The sequence below is a fragment of the Zonotrichia leucophrys genome, chromosome 3 (genome assembly GCF_028769735.1).
Source record: "Zonotrichia leucophrys gambelii isolate GWCS_2022_RI chromosome 3, RI_Zleu_2.0, whole genome shotgun sequence".
In the NCBI taxonomy this organism is placed as follows: Eukaryota; Metazoa; Chordata; class Aves; order Passeriformes; family Passerellidae; genus Zonotrichia; species Zonotrichia leucophrys.
This window is the reverse complement of record NC_088172.1, coordinates 3,885,991-3,907,096: the sequence shown is the minus strand read 5'-3', so window position 1 is coordinate 3,907,096 and position 21,106 is coordinate 3,885,991. Positions and strand designations below refer to the sequence as shown.

The window sequence follows — 21,106 nt, the reverse complement described above, 5'->3', positions numbered from 1 at the left end:
AATTACATTATTTCGCCCCAAGATGAGCCTGTTTAGCCCATAAAGTAACTTATAAGTGACTTTCCAATCCTTACTTCAACTCATGAGATTTTCATCTTATTTTCTTCCCATATTTTGTTGAGGAGAGACAGTGAGAGAGTGGCTGGGTGGGTCTGACAGCCAGACAAGGTTAATCCACCACTATAACTAAAACCAGAGTTAAAACCATCCATCTTCCCAAAATCAGGAGATATTGTGACAATTCCCTTTTCTTCAAGATACAGTGTTAGAGTAAAGCTAAGCTAAGTGATGTTCCCTCCTTCTTCCTTTCCTCAACAATGAATGTGAAAACATTTCTGTTGTAACTGTAGTGCTACACTCACTACACATCAGTTTTTGCACTCACAAAGGCTGCAAAGTTATGTGCTATTAATGTACCCCTGAATCACATTCAATCATGTCTTCATTCTGAATTTAATGATTTATTTCATAGTAGGAAGAGATGAGCTGTGGAAGTGGTTTTAAAGGCCTGAAATTTTCTTTGACTTTAATTGTGTGTATATATATATATATGCATCTATATATTATATATTTTTCTATTTATAGGCATGGATTTTTTATAAATTCTTTTGTGGCACTATCTAGCCAAAGAAACAAAACACAACAAATTGAAAGATGTGCAGAAAAGGAAAGTCAGACAACATTTAGAGTAATTGTAACACATTGTAGAATCTACAGTGTGCCAGTATGTTCAGAATACTTTTTCCTGGTAACTGACTTCCCCTCCTTTTCCCTTGTGTGGCATAGTGCTGCATGGTTAACTTTTTTATGTTTTAGAACATCTGTGAGTTCTAGGGCTACATTCAGGATCAAAGGTTAGCAATTAACAACCCCTAACTAGGGTTGTTAGGTTTTGCAAGAACCATATGGTAGAGTAGTTCTGGAAAGAGATTGATCACTTCTCTCAGGAGGAAACAACTAAAGCAAGGACAAAGGAGGCTCTATGAACTTCTCAGCCCTCTCTCCCCATGGGAAAAAAAAGGATGCCTCATAACGATGCAGCATATATCTACTTTTCCTTAATTTTAACACATAAAAGCATAATGAAATATACAAGAACATATTTTATATTTATTTCTCTTTATTTTTCTTTATGTGGGAAATATATGAGATACTGGTGCTTCCTCTCCTAGGTATTTTAGGAGTCCCCTGGAGAAGGCATGAATGTTCACCCCTATGTAGTCACCAGACACAAATAGTTTTCTAATAAGAGTCTTATTGACTACACAATTAAAGTTCTAGTCCCTTCCTTTTTCAATCCTCTAATCCTATGTCCTCCACATTCACACAAATACAAATGCAATGAATCTGCAGCATGTTATCCTTTATACAGACACAGGGATAGAATTAAAGGGCAATTTTTTCTGTCTTCTGTGTTCCAAATGTTTGGCTTAGGTTGTGAGCAAAAAAACTTCTCAATATGTACTGATTCACCGAGAATGAGATATATTAAAATCCTGCTTTTAATTTGTCAGTGAGCTTTTAAAGTGAAGAAGAGAAATATTGTCACTTTGTCACAGAGTGCAAGAGACCATGCCCTCTCCATTCAAAAGATATTTCTGAGGTTGCAGCTCAGTGTTATTGAAGTTTTATCTATTTGATGTCTAAATTATTTTAACAAGATATATATATGTAATTTAATACCTGATATTATTTTCTCTTTTTCTCTTCCTCTTTTTTTTCTCAGAGCAAATTATGACATCGACATCTAAAGGAATTTTCCGGCCATTTTTTATTATCTTCATTATCCTTGGTTGTTTCATGGCATTTATATTAATTTATATCAAACCAACAAATAGCTGGATTTCTGGTCCTATAGAATCAGCCAGTTCAGTGTTGAAAATGAAGAACTTCTTTTCTTCCAAAACTGATAATCTCAATGAAACGACTGTCTTGATCTGGGTTTGGCCATTTGGTCAGACGTTCGATCTGACGTCCTGCCAGACGATGTTCAACATCCCCGGGTGCCATCTGACTATTGACCGCTCGCTCTATAACAGATCCCACGCTGTCCTCATTCATCACAGAGACATCAGCTGGGATCTGGCCAATTTACCTCAGCAAGCCAGGCCACCGTTCCAGAAGTGGATTTGGATGAACTTGGAGTCTCCAACTCATACTCCACAAAAGAGTGGCATCGAACACCTTTTTAACCTGACCCTGACTTACCGGCGTGATTCAGATATCCAGGTGCCTTATGGCTTCATGATGGTTGGCACCAGTTCCTTCACATTTGAAGTACCAAGTAAGGAAAACTTGGTCTGTTGGGTTGTGAGTAACTGGAACCCTGAGCACGCTCGAGTCAAGTATTACAACGAGCTCAGCAAATACATTGAAATCCACACCTACGGACAAGCCTTTGGAGACTACGTCAATGACAAAAACCTGATTCCAACTATCTCCACGTGCAAATTCTACCTTTCCTTTGAAAATTCAATCCACAAAGATTACATTACTGAGAAACTCTACAATGCTCTTCTGGCTGGATCAGTACCAGTTGTACTGGGCCCTTCCAGAGAAAATTACGAGAATTACATTCCAGCAGACTCTTTCATACATGTGGAAGATTTTCTCTCCCCCAGAGAGCTGGCAGAATATCTTCTGATGCTTGACAAAAATAATAAGATGTATCTTAGTTATTTCAACTGGAAGAAGGATTTTTCAGTGCATCTTCCTAGGTTCTGGGAATCACATGCGTGTCTTGCTTGTGATCACGTGAAAAGACACCAGGAATACAAGTCCATTGGAAATTTAGAAAAATGGTTTTGGAATTAATTTGTGGGGGGTGTGTGTGGGTGTGTGTGGGTGCGTGTGTGCATTTTTTTGAAGAAGCCAGAAAGGACTTCAGTCCAAGTGGAGAGGAAAGGAAAAGAGAAAAAAAGGAAGGAAAAGAGAATCTCACATCATGGTTTATCAGTTATTCTCTTTTAGCTATCCTATTTATATTTTGTAAGAGATTTTAAAAGATCAGCAGCAGCAGTCATCAGTACTCAGTTGCAAATTATAATAGATATACTAATTATGTGCACTGAAGAGTATTTGATTGCTTATTATAAATTTAAAACAAGATTTTCCACATTTTCTGTGAAACATGTCCCAGTCTTTCACTTGAAGTAGTCATTTTTATATTTTCTTTTTTTATTTTTAACATTATCTTCATTGTTTAACCTATTTGGAAAATGAGGAAACAATTTTTAAATGTCAGACAAAATTTTAAGAACATAATTTGTTGTTCCAGATAGAAATGTGTGTAACACTTCAAAAGACAGCAAAGTTTCATATGTTCATCTTGCATTTAAGAGCACAGTACAATACTTAACATTATGGAAGTGTGATTAATTGCCCCCTTTTTAAGGGTAATGAACCTAGAACTATAGTTTTTTAAATGTATTAGAATAGTGGATAGTCTTTGTTTCTATAAAGGTTTCCTAAAAAATGGTCCCATTAGGTTGCTTTAGGAATATATCTTTTCTTACCCTCTGAAGAAAAGAGAAGTCATTTTTAGACAAAATAACTAATCCTGGTGACCAAAACCCAGATTAATAAAATTTTTGAGTGTATTCAAACACAGCACAACCTTGGCCATCAATATGTCTCAAATATTTTTAACCTGAACCAGGGCTTTAAGTAGTGCTACACTGAGATAAACAGATTTTAAAAAAGGTGTTTCATAATAAGTCTGATTACATCAGACTTATGCACTGAATTCAGCTGGTAATAATCGATTTTAGAAGCAGTTTGCTGAGGAATTTTAGAAAGCTGTGTCATATAATTCTTGAATAATAGTGAGTTTTCCCCCAATTCTGTAAAGATCTGTTGAATTTTAACTGTAGCTGGACAACTTGATGTTATGACACATAAGTGCAGGGAAAAATTACTAAGCAGTCAATTTTCTGAGAGAAATATGCTGAAATTCAGTAAATAAGCTATGAGGCTGTATAAACTTCCAACTTACCAAGCTAATAAATTTGGGGGGGTTGAAAATATTGTGTATGAGAGGTATTACAAATGAACTCTTCAGAGCAACAACTGCTATCAATATTTGATAATATAAGTATGTTTTTAAGTATCAAATTTGCTCTAATAGCAAAACCAAAATTTTGATGGTTGTCATAATTTTAAGATGTCTGCTTCAAACATGTATCATTTGATTTTACTACTTCTTTCTCTCAGCTAAGACGAATTTCTGATTGCATATATATTCATATGTACAAGGTTGGTTTAATGGCATAAATGTATGGGTATACTTTAATATCAAAGACAGCAAATCAGCTCAGATTTTCAGGTCAAAGTGCTGCAAATCACACCTGCTACTGGAAAAAAAAAGAAAAAAGTTAAACTGGAAAGACTTCTGCTTGTGAGATGAATAAGATCCTGGTCAAGCAAAGTGGTTAATCAAGTAACCGAGATTAAATTTGCAGACAAAAAAGTTGCTGCAGTAAGAAAATGAGAGATAAATTATAAATATTTAGCAAAAGACAGTGGGACTTATTACAGGCTGGAATAGAAACACAAAAGGGTATAAGAGTAATTAGTTAAATTTATAGAACTCAAAACCCCATGGAAAAGTTATAGAATTACTTCTGCTCTGCCTATGGTTTCAAAAGCTGTATTCTGATCCAGCTAGCTTTCAATATACTGTGAATCACCTAAACTCACCAGCGTTCTAGTATGCAGCAAGATAAGCTTACCTTGAACATTAATGCAATACAAGGAAACTGAGTCTTCTAAAAACAAACTTCTGATGTGCATGTAATATAAGTAGTATCTTATCATTTTGAAGGCAAGTTTCTTTAGCTTTTAGTCTGTCCTACAGGACATCATGACATTTTGTTTTCAGGAGGACTGTGAAATTCTCAGTGACTGAACACACCACTGGTTTGGTTCAATAACCTGATTTCCTCAGTGCTGGAATTTGGAAGTCCTTTGCATTGACCTCAATGAAAGGCGAATGTGTACAACCATCCCTCGCTTCAGATTGTGAGCGCTGTTGTATGTGTTAGAAGGCCTTGGGCGGATTCAGACTGGTTCCTTGGCAGCAAATTCAGCTAGTCCTTATAGTAATAAGCAAGAATATATAAGATATATGAAGTGAGAAATATTGGTCAGTGTATACACAGGAAAGTTTTGCAATATACTCTGAATTTTAATCCTGTAAGTAATGTCTTTACCTCTGTAAGCACAAGATCCAACCAGCATGGCTAATCTTAGGCTGAATTTTAAGAAATGGGAAAGTCTTTTGAAGGAACTGGAAGGAGTGAAGAGTGTTGTTCTCTTCACAAGAAGAAAAGCTCCACACAGGGCTTGTATATATTTCATTCAGGAAACATTGCTAAAATTGCTTCAAAGATTAATAAAACAGGAGAGAAATCTAATTCAGAATTATGCATAAGAATCACTACCAAGTCCTAAAAAATATACATGAGCCTAATGCCTCACTGGCATTCTTGAAAAGTAAGTGCTGGAACAAAATTGAGCCAATTTATTATGAAGATTTTAAGGTGATCTGCAAGTATCAGGTCTTAAGCAGTTCTGGATGGAAATATCTTTGCTGACAGAAGATGAAGCAATTTTGGGCATGTTCAGCCTATGTAGTAAATGATGTGAAGCAATGGATACAAAACATCTGTGCTCAATGCATGCACAAAGGCTGCCTACCTAGACCTAGACGCTTAACTCACCTAAGACTGCTTCCAGTCTGTATCTGACATTCAGCTCTGTCAGGTCTGTGCTTCTTTTGTGATCTACTCTGCATGGACAGCAAGCACAGACACACAAATAACAAATCACTGTGAAAGAAAAGGAGCAAACTTAGGCAACTATGGAAGGGACTAGACAAAATAGGTATTGTGCTTTGGTACCGCTGGCAAAAGAAGATAATTATATTAAAGAAGTGAACTAGAAGTTGGGAAATCATGCCAGTCCCAACTGTTTTCTCAAGAAATTTCTTTCAGAGGTTTATTTCTTTTGTTTGCTAGCCCACAACAATCTTGAGTTGCAGTTAGTGAAGACAGAGGGTAATCACCGTTCTTTGTTTTACAGTGGCTTGCCTTGGATGTTTTTAGGCTCTCTGTCACGCACTGAGCTATCAACATTACTGCTTTTCTCAGTGTGGAAAATAAGACCCAAACCAGATAAAATACTAACTGCACATGCATTGCTACCCCACTGAATGTGGACAGGTATAAGACAAAACTGGCAGCAGATCCTTCTAAACCAGTTTTCCTTTCATTTCATAGGCAATGGCCACACTAGATCTTGCTTAGTATGAGATCCCCATTCCTTAGGGAATCCTGTTGCCAGTTTCTTTGAAAGCCTCATTCCACATGTCCATACCACAGTGAGCAAGCAGCCTGAGTGAGGCCCACTGAAGGTGTGAGACATCCAGCAACATATTTGTCTTTTAAAAAGATCAAATAAAATGAAAGTTGGACTGAGAGAGCATCAATGTGGGGCTTTGTAGATTTCATGCAGGCTGAGCAAGCCATGGGAAATGGACGCCACTGAACACAATAAGGGACTACTTGCTCTCTCTGGACACACATTGTTTTGTTCTCAAAATAGGCTTTAAAAAACCACATCATTTTCTCCTGTCTCTAAACAAGAAGTTAAGTAACCAAGAACTGCTCCTTTTTATTCAAGAATGGGACTCCTGTTAGCCTTGTATTATCTTTTTTATTAAATGCAGAATAACATTCAGGAGAAGAGAAAGGTTTGTCAGTAAGATAATTCTATTTCTTATCTAGATTCAAGGATCTCTATTCTTATTTTCTTATTTGATTTATAACTCCTCATGCAACAACATCTTCTGGACAAGATACAAAAAGGCATTAAGAGTATGCAGATGACAATGAGACTTAAGTGTGTGCTTAATTTTAAGAGTATCTTAAATGCCTTAATGCACTGGGGCTCCAGAGACTATACTTTCATTGCCTTTAGGAATTGTGCCAAAATGTGAAATCTATAGACATCAGAGACCAACTTGTGCAGCCTCTTTTGCATCATGCCTCTTTCTCATCATGTAGAGAGTAAAGGCTGGCTGAGTATAAGTGAATAGTCCACAATGAAAACCTTGGATTCATTCTGATTTGGCGTCTAACCAATAAATCTTGGTCCAGCTCTTCTCCTCCTCCACCTCCTCAGGCCATCCCCTGAGCACAGCACCTCAGCTTACAGCCTGCCGGTGCTGTGCAGGGTCACTGAACTTCCATGTGACATGAGGGAGCCAGAGTGGCTGAGGATGCTGAGATAATATTTCAAGGCCTGTCCAAGGATGAAAGCACAAAACCTGGTCACGTCCTGAAATCTAGACTCACTGTGCCCTACAGAGAGTCAGTCTCAGCCACACCTGATTTTCCTCTGAGGAAAGTATTTGGTTCATTCTAGGTGAGACTGAGTAATCACTGTGTGTGCAAAGTGGGAACAAGAGGTGTCTCTGTGAAGGCTTCTGACCTATTTAAACCTAGCAGTGAAAATTTAACAAATACTCAAGTGTTTCCTTGGTCAAAACTAGTGAGTTATTGAGAACAGAGTCCAGGGGAAGTATTTGTATACCCACCTACCAGCTGGTGGGTTTTTTCATTAATTTTGGCTGACAGTTCTCTTTTAGCATTTTTGTTTTTATTAAAAGTGATTTTAAAATGTTAGGAATCAATCAGTATGATTCATACAAAATAGCTATTTCACCTTTATCTTTTGCTTCTTGCTTGGGCAAATCTTCTACCAGAGTTAGCAGGTGATTTGGGAGATTCCTATGCTAGTAACAAAGGATTAAGCCAAGGATGAAATGGCTTGGGTAGAAAACCCCTGTCTTGTTCATGGAAATTTCCCTTCTAATTTTTGAATATGTAGTTAGTGCTATGGACAATTCTACATTCAGAGAATCAATGTAAAAAGCATACTGGTTAGAGATGCTCATAAAAGGTACAGAAATACCAATAAATTGATGAAATAAACCATGCAGTGGCAATTTTAATTCATGGCACTATTGCTACAGGGTGATACAGATGATAAAATCATCAACTTGCAAGAAATAACTTGGCCTAGAGACATCATCCAGCAGTTTTCATACTGGAGGAAGTAATTTCATTACTCCATTGCAAATGTAATTAATTGCCAATGTTTAGTGTCACCAATTGACTGAAAGCAACAGCCTCTGTGCAGTGAATATCTCAGAGTTTTGCTCACGTGGCAGAGAGCCTCTCAGCCCAGGTTAACAGCCTGAATTAGGAGTTGGTGGGTACAGGTCACTGCCTGGCAGCCTCTAGCAGGGGTTCTGTGGTCGCAGGTTTCGCATTGCTGCTTTCAGCCAAGGAGGGCAAAGAACAGAGCTGAGACTCGTCTGACACCCTCTGTGCATTTCATGGCACACTCACCGCAGGGCTTAAGACACTCTCACTCCTGCAGCCTATACCCTGCCTGCCTATGAGAATGCAGAAGACTTTGCTGTTCCAAGTAATAAGAGAATTTTCATTTTTTTGAGGTGTGGTGCCAGTCTCTGCAAATGAATTATTGATACTTGGGGGAACTTCTCATTAACATTCTTAAGTAATTAATTAGCAGGAAGACAATTTAATCATTGCAAATTGGCAGCAAAAGCAACTGTTTGTTATTCTTTATATTGAATTAGTCCAGTGGAAAAGAGGATTTGATGAAACTTTATCCCCCTGGCTTGATCTAGCCTAGTTGGATTCAGATATAGAAACATGTTTGATAGCAAAATTTGAAAGATATATGGTAAACCAACACATACATATAAAGTTGGGACAAATTTCCTACAGAACCTTGAAACTATAAATAAGCACTTTAGCAGTCACCAGACATAAAATGTTCCCATCAATCCAATTCTTTATAGCATCATAAGAAAAGCCATCCTGATAGATGCTATTTGGCAAATAAATTAATTACAAAACCTACATTTTCTTTGCTGCTTTGTAACACACATAAGAGCTGAGATTAAAAAGTTTGGAAAGTTAACTCCCTTGGTGTAATTTAATGTTTTAAAGAATCCGTGGACACACTGAAAAGAAGTGAGAAGCTTTTCCATCTATACAAGATCCTAATGTGCCAAACTGTTTCCAGTGAATGAACAACACAATTAAGTATACTGACTTTTTATTAGGATTTACAAAATCTTCTCTTAAGGCACTGTAATTTTGCACTATTTTGTAAGAAAATTTTAAAAAAAGGAAAAAAAAAAAAGGAACTGGAAAAAGAAACAGAAAAAAAATCTAAAAATAGATGCCAAATGTATAGTTTGTAAAATACTATTTTTCTGATATAAGGTGTCATTACATTGTGAATCTAACTGTGTTATTGTAAACTGTGAAAAATGTGATGTTCTGTTGTGACACAGCCTGTGAAGGGCCATTTCTAACACAGATAATTCACCTGGACTTGTTTATATGAAACATATTCATAAATCTGAGATCACTTTTATACTTATTTTTATTAGACTATTTTTCCACATTTGCAACACAACTGTTATTTTATATCAAACATTAATTTTGCTTTAAAATATTATTTGAATAGGTGGGTGAGCGTCTTAAATGTGCCAGAGATTCAAATCTGTAACAGAGATAATTCAGAAACTATTCTTTGCCAAACTGTAATGCTACTAAAATCAATGATGTTTTGTTGAAAAATGGGCACACTGTCAATAAACATAAGTTTCTAGTCCAATAACGATGACAATGTCACATTTTCTAGGATAAATGCCCGGTAGTTACGAGCTGAATTTCCCTGCTGTCTTTGCGTATGTTGAGGAAACAAAACTGTGTGCCATAGCTGAATGTCATAGATATTCAGTCACTTAAATAATGTGCCATGGATTTTACCTCTGAGATACATTAATGAAGATTAAGAGGAAAAAACAAGCTGTTTGTCCTGATTCGAACTCAGTTTCTGCGATGGGTCACATGGAAATGGGGTGGTTGTCGAGGCAGGACTGGGACAACCTCAGCAGGGAGAGTAAGTTCTGTGCACAGAAACATGTGGGGACTGCATTTGTTGTGTTAGTGCAGGATCAGGACCAAGTCCCTTTCTTTTACATTTGAACTTGCACCCATAACACTGAGTGACATCTGATAGGAACCCTTTCTTCATGCTCCCAGCTAATGAAATTCCTTGTACTGACAACTTTTATGTGTTTTATATAAATATATATATATATATACATATAAAATGCATAAATTCATGTGTAAGAAAGATTAACCACAGCAAATTGAATCTTAATAAAAATAATAGAAACCATTCTTACCTGCAGGCATGTTCTAAGATGCCATGTTGAAAGATATTGTAAAAAGAGTATTTTTTATTTATTAGTGATTGTATATTTTGCCCCATGATCTAGACATTTTATATCAGGGAGTCTACCAAAAACTGGTTTTTTTCTTCCCTTTGGACACTACCATCACCCTGAGATGCATCTGGAAACTGTAGAGGTCAACCACTGATGTTTTGTGGTATTTTTTTAGTATGATGTTGTTGTTGAACTTTCTTCTGATTACCTATAGCTATGTTCAGAGTTTTCAACATAATTTAACTGCAGACTGAAGATACCTACTGAATGAAACTACAGGTAACCATAATTATTTCAAAGACTTTCACCATTTATGTGAAATTAATATTTCAGAACACTGATTCCAAGATGGTTAAGAAGCAGCTCATTGACTCTTATTTATTGAGCACTGGAATTCTCCCTAAAGGATAAACACTGAATCATGTAAATAATAGTGCTCTATATAAGCCTAACAAAATATTGTAATAGGTATATTTAAAATAAAAAGAGAACATTCCAAGTGTACCATAGTCTCTGATCATTATTTTATAGGTCTGATGTCACACTTTTTCTTCTTGTGGTACTTCTCATTAAAAGCCTGATCTGAAGATTGCTGCTACTCATAACCATGACCTCTGGCAGAGATCTCCAAACAGAGTTTTGGTTCTTTTTAAGCTGTTGTACATGAAATTCCTGTAAATGCTCAAGGTCAGACTGAATTCATATAGACTGTCATGTGAGTTTACCATGTACAGCAACCAGCACAGATGAATTGATATGATATTGTAATTAAGGTTACTTGGCCTTGTTTTTAACAATAATCTTTAATTTTTTTCTGAGGAGTGGAACAGTAATTTACTATTTGTAAATGGTCATATTTCATTGCTTTATTGTACAAATAACCTACATTTGCAGGGATTAACTGTATCTAAAATAGCAAATGGTTAAAACAATGGTGTCAGATTTATTTCTAAATTTTTCTGAAAACAATGGAAATAGCTGCCACTGAAATAAATGTAATAAATAATGCAGTATTTCCAGTAGAAAAGATCATCTGGTCACAGAAATTGCAGGTCATCCCAGACATAATATTATACCTGACTGCTGTGTACCATGAAGAATAGGTTAGGGGTCTTCAAAGAACCTTTTCCTTTCTATCAGACAGGAAAATGTACTTTACTTCTGAGGTAACAAATCTTTGTTAATTTGGATACATTCTTTAAAAGTTTATTTAACCCTTGGCCTTTACTTAAAGCAAACTTATCTTCATCTTGAGCTCATCCTTGACAAGTACAGAGACAGACTGACTTTCCAATAGTATGTGTGACAGAAGTCCCTGCCACATTTCACTCACACACACAACCCTTTCACATTCTTACATTCAAAATCCACTTTGAAAATTCAATCTAGGGCAGAACATACAATTTTCTGTCTTTAAAACAGGCCTTTTTTCTTAAATTATCCACTTCTACTTCCTCTCACAAACTTCCCCTGGATATGCCAACAAAGCCTTGTGTGTTTGGAAAGCCAGGTCCCTGCCCTGGATGTCAGAAGCAGTCAGCTTAATGATATGCTTCTGAAAGCACAGCACTGCAGTGAAACCTGAAAGAGAAAAGGGTCAGGCACAGAAGGTGTGCAGGTTTCTAACCCTGCCAGCAATTGTGTGCTATTACAGATGCTGAAACTGCATCTCTGGCTGATAAGGCTGCTGCTGGCACAACTTCTTCATGCAGTGAAACAAGCAATAAGCTCTTCATAAGCTCTACACAGGCTGATACTGCAGCACAAAGCACTTCATTGAAACAAGTGTGCACCCAGTGAGCCTGAGCGTGGGCAGCTACCACCACTCCAAATACAAAACACTCCGTGTCAGTTCTCAAACAGACTAAAACAGAAGCCACCTTTCAAGAAATATATCATCTCAACATGTATTTTTATTCTGGTAAACCCTTTGGATGGAATAACAAATCAAAGACCTGGTGGTAGTTTAAGATACTTCAGAACAGGTTTCTACAGGTAGGTGTACAGAGAAGCATTGAATTCCTAAATTTCCAGTATACATAAGGTAGTCACAAGTCTGAAAAAATAAATGGACTCTGAGAGTAACTCAGCTCACCTACTCAGAGTGTTTTCATCTTTAATCCTATCTAAGATCACATTAAAAACCATTTAATGGCTTGCAGTTCAATAACAATTGTTATTACAATTGATTTTGATGTACAATGAATCAGAAGGAATGAAAATAAAACTGCTTGTGCTGAAATGTGAAAAATTACCAGGTTTCATTTTCCAATCAAAATTAGTTGTTTGTGATGTTATGATTGATGGCTTTTTGAAAGATCAAAATTACTGTCAAAATTCCTGTCTTTAATCAAAAACCTAAGATTCCAGTAATTGCCAAATGAAATTAATTTGACAAATTTCACACTAATTTTAACACTTTTTTTCTGAAATGGTTCTTTTTCCTAAAGGAGTCTGTTTTTCTATGGCAGGATTCTTGAATGAGGAAAATATCATTAACTGCATTTTCATTCTTCTCTTGGCTTCTGTCATCTGAATTCTCTCATGTGTGAAGAACACATACTCAGTGGGATATGGTTAATCAATATGGAAGAGTTGCAAATGGTTTCAAAATAATCTCTATATAGTCACAGACTGTTGCCATACCACAATTATGTTATTCCTGCAACAGGAGCAATCATTTAATGGCTGATTTCCAGCTTTCAGACATACCCACTGACAAGTTATGAACTTCACTCTGCTTCTAAGCTGCCCAGTCCTGTTACCACAGTTTCTGATATTTGTTGACATTCTGTTCATCTTATATCCATGTGGTTCCCTCAGACATATCATGTCCTGTCCTTCTACTCCAACTGTAGATCTTTACATCCTCTCTCTGCATTTTGGCATTTAAAAAAATTCCATTTCCAGCTACAAATACAGGCTCTGTAACCTTGAAGTAGTGAGCCCAACACCCTCATGCCACAGCCCCTTCCTTGTCACTGAATTAGATTTAATTCACATTAAGTTTAATGCACTGAAATGAAGTGTAATGAGGTACATGGGCAATCGGGTGATTTTTAATCAGTTCTGCTTGTCAAACAAATATATTGCACTGCAATCTGCTGGATGTAACAATTACATCCAGAGTGGTGGCTTTACCCTTGAAACCTTTTACTCAAATGCAGATCCAGGATGTCATGTGGTTATACCATGCCAGTCCCAGTCCTGAGCTCAAAGACAGCAAGTGATGCTGACCAATACCACAAGATAATAATTTAGGCAGTTATCCAATACTCCCTGATTAACAGAGGAAAAAGCAACCAAAATGCATCTAGCCATACCATAATATTTACTGCAGTCATACCATCCTGCGCAGGCTCAGTTTGTGTACAGCAGAGTTTGTCAGCTCTGTCTCAGCACAGCCCTTGAGTCCCAGCCCAGGATCTGCCGGGCACTTCTGGCTTCTTTGAATCCACAGAACCCTCCAGCACCCTGGACAAGCTTCCCAGAAATAATAAAGTGCAGATGCATCTCCAAGCATTCCTGAGAGCTGGATTGCACTGCCTGGTGTGCAGGATTAATCCTGTAGGCCACCTACTAGACATATGAGAGCTAGATCAACAAGAGAATGTGCTCAAAAGTGCAGCCTTCTTTGTTTCCATTATTTTTCAAGCCTTTCATGTTGGATGTCTGAAAAATTCTTTTATCTTCTATCTGTTTGATATTAAAAATCTCTGTAAGCAATGGCACTTAATATGAACACTCAAAACCTCTTACAAAAATTACAGAATCAAACCCTTAATCTTTATAGGGATTTTTCATGACTCTGACGCATTAAATTTAAGTTTGTGTTCAAGATGAATGCATTTACAGATAAACATATTGTGTAGCAAGGCAGAGGTCATTTACCATTTTGTAAGGATCAAATATATATTTGTAAATCAAAAAATAGTTTATGAGTTCTATCTTATCAGCAAAAATATGCAAGAATGTGCACCAAAATGATAATAATTCTCACAGCCACCAGCCCCATTCAACCAAGGAGATCAAAGAGTTGGTGAAATAGATCTGACCCTTTAGCATCTATAAAAATGTTTTCCTTTGATGTTGCAAATTGTAGGCTTAAATGGTTTTGAGAATCTTTCCACACTTATGTAAAGCATCTGCACAAGTGTTTTCAGAATTATGTCCTTTACTTTCCAGAAAAACTGGTGTCTTGCATAAATATTTTATTTTATAAATATATTTTATTTTTATATAAAATGTGTTATATAAATATCATGTTTTCATCCTTGCATTAAAGAATTGAGGCAGAGTTGATGGCTGACATTACATTTGACTATCTGGGTTGTCTGCACAGCCCACTGCAGGATGAAGGATCTCAGTTGTTGCACAGCATGGCTGTACAAAAACACAAATCCCTGTCTGCACTGGCCCAGTTGCTGAGCAAGCTCACTTCAAACCATTGCCCTTCTGCAGGGATCTGCTAAACCTTTCAACTCAGAAAATCTCTAGAATTCTCCAGGAAAGTTAGTCACAAAACATGCCTTAGGCACTTTTCTAAATTTCTTAATCCATAGTGAAAGGTGTGACTAAGTCAGTGGGAGCACCTCCCTGGGGTGGACATTAATGCATAATTTCACACTTTGCCACAACTTTAATAAAGAGGTCTCAAAGATTCTTCTCTTAAACTCTCAGCACAATCCTTTTAAGACAACTCTAACCTATCCTCAGTGGAACATTTAAGGTTTTGGAAAACCCGTACTGAAGGGAGACCTGTTTTCTTCCTGCCAATTGGTTTTCTAGTAGTCATCTGTCTTTTTTTGTACAGTTGTTGGTAGCCTGATATTAAGACTTGACTGAAAATTTAAGACTTGACTGGAAAGGACACATTCTAGGCCAGGACACCCAGAACTAGCAATTCTCAGCAAATCTGAGGGTACAATTCATACTTATGCCAAAACTTACTTTTGAAGGTGTTTTGCTGCTCTGAAATCTCAGTTCCTTAAGTCAGAACATTCCTTCTGGTGAAAGTCCATCTCATTTTGTGAGAGCACTGCGCTTTATCTTAGGAGGGAAAATACTTTTCTCCTCCCTTAAGTTTAGGCTCATTATGTGCTTCCATAGCATTGCAATCCATCTCCATTTTTAGTTTGTTCTTCCACTTGCTTTCCAATCACAGGTTTGCCATCCCCTGACATTCTTAGCTGCTAGGAGGAATATATCCTTCCTGAATCTGAGTGACTAGACATCTACACAGTGCTTGAGATGTTTGGTCATACCAGCTTCAAAATTTCAAAAGTAGTTGATAACTTTTCCATCTTTCTCCCCAAGGGAGACCCTTATTGCTGGTGTCTTGGGTGTTGTAGTGGTTTCTTATTGTTCTCCCAGTGGCTGATTGCTTAGTTTGAGGGCATTTCCCAATTACATTCCTTTAAGAGTTTCTCAGTCACTTATTCCCGTTACAGGAGAATTCCTTTCATTCATTTATCAGCTCAGCACCCCAATGTTATCTAAAAGCCTTACATAGCTTTTGTTTTCCCAATTTAACATATTAGCATAGTATAATTGAAATTGCTTATGAAGTCCAGAAACGTTAATTTCAAGGCGTTGTTGATTTCATTGTTCTAATATCTCCATTGTATGACACTACACCCCATGGACAGAAAAATACATGCTTAATAAGCTTTGTTATCTCCTCTGAAGCTAATTGCTTCTGTGGGTTTTCCTTCACAATGTGTTCTGGTTTTAAAAAGTTTCTCAAAACATCCCACTTCACCATCATTTTTTTAACCCAGACAATATGGTGCTCTTCCTCACCCTCTGTACCAAAACCAACAATTTACCTCCACAGCAGTCTTTCAGCAGAGCTTATCAGCAGCCCCATACTCTTAACAGATATATATTCTTTTTAAGATCCTCTAGCAGAGGAAGCAGTGAAGCCTAATTTATGAATTCAGGTCTTGTAGTTGGATTCTCTAGCATATAATTAGGCATGATAACTGATTAAAGTTTTACTCACAATTAGGGCACTCATAATAGCTCTCAATTGTGGATTCCCTCATGTCCCTGGGGGGTTGCATTCATAAATCAGGTTCTCTTTCAGAAAGGGGACTTTACAGTTCTGCTTGGACTATTCCATTGTCCATACTGATGAAAATCATGTGAACGTATTATCTACTAACACTGTGAAATCAGCTGATTTGCTGATAAGTTAGGAAGTGGAAAGAGGGTGGCAGAAAGGGAAACAGGTAGAGACGAGAAGGAGAGAAATTAATCACTTAAGCTTCATATCCTTAGGGGATATCTAATATGTCTAATTTTGATACATATCTTCTTCTACCATACATCAGTATAAATATGTGCCATTTTTACACACTTAGAGAAATGCAGGTTCAATGATTCACCTTCCATGCAACACAAAAGCCAAGCTCTGTGCTGAAACAACTGCTGCTTCACTTTTAACCCAGTTTCAAACCTTTTCCTTCTTCTTCAGACTGTCTTGAATTTGTAAGTTTCACATAAAGCTCTTTTCACACAATATTTTTCATGTCTCACATACAAAAACTCTGTTTCTCAAATGTCCAGATAAAATGTTTTAAACATGAGAATGACAGCTAAGAATTTTTGCTAAAGGACAACCATTTCCCAACTGTTCATTCAAACACAAGCTGCTCACAAATAAGCATTCAGCCAAACAGCCATTAAAAAATGATTCTTCGACAGCCTACGAAATTGCACATTTGGACATCTGCTTGTGTCTGTTCTTGGAGACAGACACCCAACCCGGCTGGAGAGACTCCTAATCTACCCAGTTTGATCCTCCTAATGCCCTCACACAAAAGTGCCATGGTGAGCTTTCCATGAGAGCATCTCAGAACTGCCCCACAGGTGGCCAGTGCTTTCCATTCTGGAGACCAATGCCAGCACCACCTTCACTGGACAACTTCTAAAATCCCTGTCTTAGCTATTTGACAATGTGCACTCCTCGGGCAATCCCAGCAGCGTGCACCTCTTTTGGTCAGCCTCAGACATGGCAGCAGATAGCAGACCTGTGTAACAGCATCATTTATCTCAAAGGAAGTCTCTTGAGCGAGTAAATGGAAAGCTTGCCTGTCTGCACCTCCAGAAGTGCTAGGCAACGTGCTGCCAGGGACGAGCCAGCTGCACACCTTGGAGACAGCAGTGTGTGGATAGAGCTGCCTCACTACTGCTGTCAGCACCATGACATTGTTGCTGGAATCAATAGTAGAATTCTTGGTCTCTTTCTGGAAAATATAGTCTGATTTCTGTTAACTAATTCCAGAGCCAGCATCAGCCTCCTGGAACCACAGATAGATACAGTTCTCTCAGTCTTCTCATCATTGTCAGAAGGCTCATCCTTGCTTGGCTCTATGGACTTCCACAACTTTTGACCCCATAGAATTTCTTTCCCAACCTGCCCCTAAAGCGACTGAGGAATGCACAACTGTCTCTTAAATCTGCTTTTGGTGAAACTATGGGCCAAATATTCAAATGAAGACACAGACAGCGGGAATCAAATATTCAATGTCACTTTTTCCATCACATCCCAGGCTTTTGTTATCTGATGTAGTATGTTACATTGCAAGAGGGATCTAGATAACTTCATTATTAGAGTGAACCCTGCTCCCACTTATGCTTCAGACCACCTGCTGCCCTCCCAGTACCTCCCTAGCACATTTTAGGGGTCATCTCATGCCAAGAAGCACTGAATATGTGACTATTCTGTTCTGGAGGATAGATTTGACTGGTGTGGACATGTGTAGCTACCATAGCTAGTCCCAGAGAATGGTCATGGACATATGTCACTAGTGAAATGCAGCTATATTTCAAGTATAGATATGCAGCTAAATTTCAAGTATAGATTTAAGCATTTAATATTAGGTACCTATTTAAACTTGTGAACAGTCTTTCTCATGAACTAAAACATATCACATCCCACCACCTGCAAAAGGCATTGTCATATTCTCTGGGAATGGTAATCACGTTATGCTTAAAAGAGCCATAAACTCAATTTAGGAAAAATCTTTTTCTGTTACAGTTCAATGCCTGATCAGTTTGGCAGAGTTCTAATAATTTACTCTCCTGTATTTAACATGATTTTACCCCTTTTTAGTGGCAATTCCTCTTTAATGAAATCAAAAGTTTTACAACTGGTATGACATAAAATATTAACCTAATCTATGTCTAAATTTTGTGCTGTTTGATGACCTCCTCCCCTTGATTACTATGAAAGCCCTCCTGCAGAGTTCAACTGTGTAAGAGTGAACTCAATCTTTTTCAGGTATTAGGAGAATTGATAGCTCTTGATTAAATAGTCCATTCATTAAAACACAGCACACAATTTCTATTCAGACAAAAAGGATACCCTCCATATAATTGAAATAGAAGGCAAGATTCTGTACAAATTTCCAAATACGAGCTGCACAGAACAGGAACTGGTGATCAAGAGAAATATCAAAGCAAGCAGAAGAAATTTGGCTCTTCTGATAAGCTGAAGTTCCTTAAATTTCAGGACACATTTTTTACCAAACTGGGACTTAATATACTAGTACAAATTTAAAAGAAATTCACCATGGCAAATCAGATGCCTAGGATGGAAGAATTTCAGTGAATCAAATGAATATTTGCATGTTTGTAAACACAACTAAATAGATGTTCCAAATTCACCTATTTCACACATATTGCATTTCACTTTTCAGAAGGAAATTAGGATATTAATTCATTACTTAGATCAACATGCTTCAAAAATTCCATACCACTCAGATAAAAATCCCCAAAAATTTTATACATATTGTTTTGGTTTGTGTTTTTTGAAGTTTTGAGTAAAGAATGTGCAACCTAGCAGATCTAAAATTTAAAATTTAAAAGTCACACAGATAAAGCAGTCCTAGCATATTTACAACCCCACCACTATTTTCTTGTATTCTAATTTTCACTACAATACACGAAAATAACATTCTCCATCCAAACTCTTGACTGGCACAGCTTTTTTCTCTAAAGTAATAGGTTATGATCAATCAACCTCAACATCAAAACTCAGTAAAACAAATTTGCATAACAACACAGCTTACACATAAACGTGGTTAGATGGTTAGAACCAGATGAATGAACAACATTTCTTACCAAAAAAAAAATCAGGTTATGCTGAGCTGAATTTATCTCCAATATCCCAAGCTATTCTGAATTAACCTCATGGCAGCAAGATGATACCATCAGATATCTTGGCTGAGTGTGAATGTAAGGTGTATACTTTGCAATGTCATTTATTCTTTTTGTTTCTGCCTCAGATCCTCTCTTTCTTCCTCCTGCTTCTGGCAGAAGCCTCAATAAACTGACAAGACCCTTCTATTTCATTCTTGGGATGGCAACACTCAATTGTTCCCATGCTACTCATAAAATCTCACTGTATGTTCACTTTCCCTTTTTCCTGAGTGGACCTTACTGACTGCAACTGAATTATACCTCTGCACAATATTAAGCCCTCATACAACTGCAGCCAAGACTGATTATTGGAATAAAGCTTGCTTACTTTTTAATATCTCTTGAATTATGAAGGAAAATACCCTATCCCTTTTTTGTATTTTTCCATGTTCAGTTCCCAGGTGTAGTTTGTGTCTGAACTCACTGGGAATACCTACAAACAGAATTCTTTATTAAAATATTGTGGCCCAGCAGCCTTTTTAGGTGAATGACTGGTTTGTTCACGGAGGAACATCACTAACATAGCACACAATTTACACACACTAGATTATTCTGCAACAACACTAGATCCATGAGGCTCAACAAAGAGTCTGCTGGAGAAAAAAATCTATTTTAGTTCCAAAATTACATAAAGCTAATTTCACTGGAATTTGTTCTAAAATTATGTCAGCATATCTTTTGATTTTAGTCTGTTTTCTAAGTTCTTTTGTGTTGATTTTCAATTGGTACCCACTGGCTTACCTACTAAACATATAATCTGTTAGTAGAACTGAATCTGCATATGTATGGTCTCCCAGCTGGACAAAGCTCATAGGCTGGTAGCATAAATTATAATTTAATAGACACATAGCAAGAAAAAATCCCTGCCCATCTGTTTCATCCTTCAACTAAATATTTTGGAAGGAAGTAATTCACCTTGGCAAGATTCCACAGTAAATTATGAATGGAATAAATAAGCTTGCATGTATTTCTGTTTGTACTTGCATTGTTTCTCAAGTTAGGACAATTTATATTTATCCCTTTTAAAACATTTTCACAGTAAATGAATAAAACAGCCACTGTTCTTAAAGGCTGACTGCTTGCAGAGATTGTGTTATAGAACCAAAAGCATTTTTGTCAGGGAGAGAATTTAAGAACTGAACATGGTATCTGGAGGTAAACTGGTTTTAACTACAACATCTCTGGCCAGTGATGTGCCAGAAACTACCCAGGAAGGATCTTCTCATACTATAAAGAGGGATAAAAGTGCTTTTCCTATGAGTAGTTGCCTTGAATCTGCCTTGCTGGAAAGTAACTTTTACCTCTGATCACTATGTAGAATATCCTCATACTTACATTTTGGTAGCCACAGCCTGCTGCCATCTTCCCATCTGTTCTGTTTTCTAGATCAAATAAGCCCAACTGCTTCCCAAGTGCTTTTTCTTTAATTTCAGTGGTCTTTCTCTAGGTTTTTATAGTTTCTTCTTTAAATTTGTTGCCCAAGTTCCAGTTTCTCAGCAGTCTTTAACAGAGGAAGTAATTTGTTCCTTTATACACCACTTTTGCTAATACAACACAGAA

At 37.1% G+C, this 21,106-nt stretch overlaps 1 protein-coding gene across 6 annotated transcripts in view; it reads left to right on the top strand.

The window, feature by feature from the left end:
* The window catches only part of FUT9 (fucosyltransferase 9), a 104,160-nt gene extending 93,317 nt beyond the window's left edge, over positions 1-10,843 (top strand). For all 6 annotated transcript variants that reach the window (XM_064707271.1, XM_064707267.1, XM_064707266.1 and 3 more), the window contains one exon: positions 1,727-10,843. In XM_064707271.1, coding sequence (XP_064563341.1) covers positions 1,735-2,814 — 1,080 coding nt within the window. In that variant the 5' untranslated portion in view covers positions 1,727-1,734 and the 3' untranslated portion in view covers positions 2,815-10,843. The remainder of the gene's footprint in view (positions 1-1,726) is intronic.
* The last annotated feature ends 10,263 nt before the right edge of the window (positions 10,844-21,106 follow it).